Source organism: Dermacentor albipictus, chromosome 6 (genome assembly GCF_038994185.2).
Source record: "Dermacentor albipictus isolate Rhodes 1998 colony chromosome 6, USDA_Dalb.pri_finalv2, whole genome shotgun sequence".
Lineage (NCBI taxonomy): Eukaryota > Metazoa > Arthropoda > Arachnida > Ixodida > Ixodidae > Dermacentor > Dermacentor albipictus.
Window position 1 is genome coordinate 68,895,957 of NC_091826.1, and position 6,354 is coordinate 68,902,310.

At 52.1% G+C, this 6,354-nt stretch overlaps 1 protein-coding gene across 1 annotated transcript; it reads left to right on the top strand.

Moving 5' to 3' along the window:
• The first annotated feature begins 447 nt into the window (after positions 1 to 447).
• LOC139046890 (uncharacterized) lies at positions 448 to 4,958 on the top strand. The gene is made up of 2 exons (XM_070520820.1): positions 448 to 825; positions 2,137 to 4,958. The coding sequence occupies exons 1-2, from the start codon at positions 538 to 540 to the stop codon at positions 2,764 to 2,766; spliced, it is 918 nt and encodes a 305-aa protein (XP_070376921.1). The 5' UTR covers positions 448 to 537; the 3' UTR covers positions 2,767 to 4,958.
• The last annotated feature ends 1,396 nt before the right edge of the window (positions 4,959 to 6,354 follow it).

Here is a 6,354-nt window from a genome sequence, read left to right on the forward strand (position 1 = left end):
ATTGCTGCTGATGATTTTTTTTTATCGCGCAAATTTGTGTACGGACACGAAAAATGCACGGAACCCTATAGCCATACAGAGCGTCGCTGCAAAAGCTAAATAAAAAATTATTAAACAAAGACCGGCTAAAACCTGCCAATCGCGGCACACGATGAAGAGCATAATGAATAATCACGCGCAGCATTTCGAACGTGCCACGCGGTGCAGCACCTACAGTACCGCGTTATTTCATTTATTTACGTTAACTTAGTTTATCAAAATTCTTCACAATATTTTCATCATACGTCTAAATTACAGTTCTAGTCTCACGCTCCACAATTTAAATCTAGTTTGGCTTTACTACTAAGCATACGAAAAACCGCCTGCTTCTTGGCCAATCCACCAAAGTGGATATGCGCCACTGTCTGGGACACAAGACAAGACAAGACAAGACAAGTACGGCCGGCATCGAAAGCGCATCGGCTTCGCCGGAGCTCGTTCTTTAACACCTCCCGGAGCGATTTGTCCTTTCTGGACAGTGCATTCACTCACAGAACGATGTTCAGGCGCACCGGAGACCGGGTGGAGTTGAAGAACGCCGCGATGCCAGAGACCGGGACGAGCACTTCCTGCAGCAGCAGCAGCAGCAGCAGCAGTTCGGGCTCCTCAGGCTCGGACGCGTTCGGCCGCAGGCGAATCGCACGGCCGTCGAGGCGACCTGGCTTCCGTCGCCTCGAGTTGCACGAGCTTCACGAAGGGCGCCAGTTGCAGGCGGCGGCTCGTGGTGACGGCACAGGCACCGCGCTGGACCCACTGGCCCTCCCAGAGCTGGAGCTGATGAACCAGGTGGGAGACTGATAGGCGTGTTTAGACCAGTGTGTGTCGTGTGCCCATGTTCGAGCACATATATGTAGCGTCACGATATCGGGTGTTTACTTTGAAGCGATGCCCACTCGCGCTGCAAAGCCCGAGGTCGCGCGTTCGATTCCGAGAGGCTGCCGCGTTTCCATGAGGGCGAAACGCAAAAAAAAACACTCGTGTACCATGCATTCGGCACACGTTAAAGGGCCCCAGCGGGTCAAACATTAATCTGGAGTCTCCCACTGTACAAGGTGCCTCATAATCAGATCGTGATTTTGGCATGTAAAAACCGGGAACCTACGATAGTTTTCTTTAGCTTCTCTGGCCACTTTGAATGGTTGGACGATCTTGCACAACAAACAGCGGTACCGCACCCAGTGACGCAAAATGTTTTGCCGAGGAGACAATATGGGGCCCTGGGGATGTATATGTGCCTCGGGTAGACAACTTGCCGATAGTTGCTGTCTGGCCTCGTAACAACTTGGGCACTGCTTATGTGATATTAGTATGTTTCAATTCTCGGCCAATACTCCAGAATTATTGGCTTACCATTGTTCGGTCGCAGCTTCTCTATGTCCGACATAGCAATTGGCTGGCGTCTGATATCCCGTCTGCGCCCTCATGGTGGCCGGTAGCGAACCCGCTACCTCGAGCTCAACAGCACAATATTCCGTAGTCATAATAGGCTACCGCGGCTATGGTTAGTCACGAAAGGCACTTACTTCATGGAAACTTTGTCAACACGACCCTTGGTCAGTGTGTAGCTGGATAGTGGCTTTACGCCAGAGCTCGTCATTCAGGCCCGTATCACAACAATGTCGCATAGACATGGCGTGGCTGAAAACGAATAAGTGCTCTATGTTATTTGGCTTAATTTAATTAATATTTGGGGTTTTACGTGCCAAAACCATTTTCTGATTATGAGGCACGCCGTAGTGGAGGACTCCGGAAATTTTGACCACCTGGGGTTCCTTAATGTGCACCTAAATCTAAGCACACGGGTGTTTTCGCATTTCGCCCCCATCGAAATGCGGCCGCCTTGGCCGGGATTCAATCCCGCGGCCTCGTTCTCAGCAGCCCAACACCATAGCCACTGAGCAACCACGGCGGGCGTTATTTCGCTTGTTAACATTCATCATCGCTAACAGTATAGTGCACCCGAAAACTAATATTGCTACTACTATAAGACTGTCGCAGCTGCTACCAGACACGTAATACTGATGGCATCCTACAGACCTCTACTCTCATAAACTGCTATATAAAGTGACGTCTCTACGCCGAAATTTACATTCGCAGGAACGCAACGACGTCGAAGTAATTGTTCGACGAGGGAATTGGTACATGAACCCGAGATTCCAGGCACTGCTTTCCGCCACGGCTATCCTCTGCAGCGTCCTTCTTCTGTTTTACCTTGGCTCGACTCTACGTATTGGCATAAAGTACCGCAACCTCCACCGCGCCAGCACCCGAAGGGCTTATGCAGAACGTGCGGACCTTCCGCTGTTTTCAGGCTGCGACGAAATGGCGTGCCAACTCTGCATGGCTGCTATAAGTACTTCCATCAACAAGTCTCACGACCCTTGCGAAGACTTCTACTGGTTCGTCTGCGACGGCTGGAAGCATCAAGACCGTGTGCTCTCTGTTGTGGACGCGGCTGAAGATACGATGTACGAACGCGCGCTCAACGCCATCAAGCTGGCTTCCCAGGACAGCCACAACCAGGCTCAATCCGCTTCGTCCGGGACCAGCGTCGAGAAGAAGGTGGGCGCCCTAGCCAGGTCCTGCGTGGATATTTCGGAGAGTAGCCTGCAAGATCTGAGAAGGGTCATGTTCGAGCGCCCCCTACCATGGCCTGAAAGATCTCGCTGGGACCCACTGGCAATTCTGCTCGACCTGTCTGGAAACGAACGTTCATCTCTGGTTTGAAGTCACCATCAGGCTGTCTCCCCTTCGCGTCAGTAGCATCGAGCCGGTACTGAAGATTGTTCCCAGCGCCGCCTTTCGCTCGTGGATGGCTACCATGCGTGCATTCGCCGGCCACCCAACGGGGTCGGCGCCGTGGCTTCGCTACCGCAGATACGTTCGGAAGATGCTGCAGCTGTTCGACGGTTCAGAGTCGGCCTCTGGCGAAATTGTCTCAACCATCGACGCAATGAACAAGCTCACACTACAAACGCTGGGACCTGCCATGTACGTGCCTGAACCGAGAATAGTGCGCACGGCGATCCGCAACCTCACCGAGACGGCGACTCTTCGCATTGCAACCGGTCGCCTGGTCCTCCTCCTCAACGAGCACTTCATGTGGGCACGACGCTTCTCGCCCAGCGACATCGTGCAAGTGGGAAACCTGGGTCTGTTGCGGTCCGTCGTCTGCATCCTGGGCCTCGAAGGCGAGACGCAAGAGGCGCTAACGCTGAGCCTGGGACTTCCGTCGCAGCGAGCTGGGCTGAATGGCCCACGGAGAAATCGCCGACGTCACGCTCGAGCTCGCAGGTCTGCCTCCGCATACGCGCCGCTGCCTCGTCCAGATCGAAAGCACCGTGGGTGTCGGATGGCTCGGTCTGTTTCCCAAGCATCGGGAAGCCGAGTTCTTCGTTCGAGACGTGAGAGACGTTCTGATCGATGCCGTGGCGCGTCGAAGTAAGGCGTTTCTTCAGCTCCGTGCCCATAGTACCGCCATCCCATTGAACAGCGACAGCTTCCTGGCCAGCGTGCTGCCAGAACCGTCAGGCCGAGCTCGCTTCTTCGTCGACTGGCTCAGTCTGATGGCCGGGCGTTGGCGACTACAGGAGCGAGAGGTCACGAATGTTCTCAAGCCGGGTTCTTTGCTCAGCCATCGATTTAGTTTTCAAGGCGCACTCGCGCTTGCGGAGGACTACTTCGTCTTTCCTTTCTACCACTCCGACCTGCCGCCAGCTGTCAACTACGGCGGCGCTGGCAGAATAATTGCCGATGAAGTGCTCAGGGGATTGTTCCACGAGCTTGCGCACAACCAAAGCCACAATCGCAACAACCGAGGCCGCACGGGCTTCTATCAACATTCAAACTACACCCTGCCGTCGCATTGGCCCCCGTACCACGTGGATACCAAGGCTCTCCTGGCCGCTCTGTCTGCATACAGGCTAGCGGTCGTGCAGGACTTCAGCACTGCGCACGCCAGGCTGTCGAGCCTCTCTCGAGACAGACTTTTCTTTGTGTCATCGTGCTACGCGCTTTGTTCTAGCAGTCACTACGTGGACCCGTTGTACGGGGAGTCGAGGCGCCGTTGCAACGAACCTGTTAAGCAGCTGTCAGAGTTTGCAGCAGCGTTTCGGTGCAAGGTGCCATTCTCCGAGCGCGAGATATGATTTGAGTTTACTTTTTTATCTATTGGCTTAATTCATTCGCATATGTTTCTCAATATGCCTAGGCATAACAAATGCGGCTTATTAATTGCTTGCGGAGCATCGCAGCACTTTAATAGGTCTCTTTAATGCATGGTTAATTTACGTATGCTCTAGAAGACGCCATTTCATATTTAGGATACTTGGTAGAATGGCTCCATTGTGCGGTTTCAATTATGTGTCGCGGTCGCTCTTTCGTTGCGGTCAGGTGCATTACGTAGTAGCGGTGTGCGAACATTTGAAACTTTCGAATAACGAATCAGTTTCCCTTTCGATTCGAAGAGTGAGTTGAATAGTCGCTATTCATAAATGCGAATATTTTTGAAAAGAATATTTCGGAACGTCAACCGCGTCCAAATAAATATAAAGTTGGAGCAAAAATGCACTAAATTTTCATCCGCGCGGGCATAGTATAGACAAAGAACATCAGAACATGACGCTACGCCACTTAGGTAGCGATACCTTACAGGCTATACAGCGATCAATCGCACTCTATGAAAAGCCTGTCCATCTGAAGAGACTACTCATGGGATCCCCATGCTCCTTTTGTGCTTTTGATAAACAACGTTTCATAAGGTACAATGACACTCTTCCTAACATTAAGAATACTCGGATGTGAACGTCGTTTTATATTGTAATACACACTGTTCATGGTCCGAATACTATTCGAAAAGTATTAAATTTTTTTGTTTGATTTGGTTCTGGCACCATTCGATTCGTATTCCATTCGGCATCAAAAATCACCATTCGCACAGACCTATTACATAGGGCATCCCACGCGGCTTTCTGAGCCGTTCGTGAGACTCGAAAAAACTCTAATCACGCCACGGCATTTATTCTCATGTTTTCCAATAAATTTCTTTCCAAAAACAACCCGTTGTTCTAATTAAAAAAATTGCAACTCTCATCTTACGTTGACTCGAGACGATAATGCGATTAGCATTCAATCAGTGTAGTGGCACACCCTATTTCTGAAGTCACATTATTTAGTGAGTGAGTGAGTGAGTGAGTGAGTGAGTGAGTGAGTGAGAGAGTGAGTGAGTGAGTGAGTGAGTGAGTGAGTGAGTGAGTGAGTGAGTGAGTGAGTGAGTGAGTGAGTGAGTGAGTGAGTGAGTGAGTGAGTGAGTGAGTGAGTGAGTGAGTGAGTGAGTGAGCGAGCGAGCGAGCGAGCGAGCGAGCGAGCGAGTTAGTGAATAAACTTTATTGCACGTCCGGCGAGGACGCGATTTCGTCGCGCACCCGGCTAGCCCCACATTGGGACCGGCAGGTCTAGCCCACCGGCCCGGTCGCGGGCACGCCGGGCGGCCAGGATTTGCTTTTGTAGAGCGCGGCTACGCAGAAGCGAGTCGCACTCCTCCTTGATGAACTTGGGGTATGTCGACCCGCACTCCCAGAGCGTGTGAGGTAGAGTGGAGGTCTGGCCGCAGGAGGGGCAGGCGTCGCCGCGATACACGTCGGGGTAAACCTCGTGGAGAGCCGACAGACACAGATATGTGCTGGTCTGTAAAAGCCTAAGCGAAACGACTTGCGCCATATTTAACTTCGGGGGAGGGGGTGAAAAGACCCTTCTAGACATGTAGAAGAATTTAATAATCTCGTTGTGAGTAGCGGGAGCGTCCCTGTGGCCGTAGGGAGGAGGGGAGTCGGGGTTTCTTGCTGAGGAAGCCCGGTCGGTGAGGTCACGCGTAGCCTCGTGAGCAGACTCATTGAGGCTCGGGGGAGCACCCTCGACCGACCCTACGTGAGCGGGAAACCAGTGGATTGAATGCCCTCACCTGCAATCGTACTGCAGCGCTCACAATCGCACTTCGTGCGAAAGAGCCGTGCGCGCGAAGTTAGGCATCGGCTTCACAATGAGTCAGCATCTTTGGCGGTGGCACAAAGAAAGGAAGCGCCTTCGTCCCTGATAAGCGACAGGCACTAAGCACGGTTGAGATGCGCTGCAATACGACAAAGTGGCTGTCGTGCCGTACTTGCACCAAGCTGTAGCCGTAATATGAAGGAACAGTTTATTTCGTACATGGAAGGAGTGGTGTACCGTAATCCTTTAGACTGCGGGAAGGAATATATTGGTCAGACGGGAAGGTGCTTCAGTGAACGCTTACGGGTCCATTCGAACAATGGTAATAAT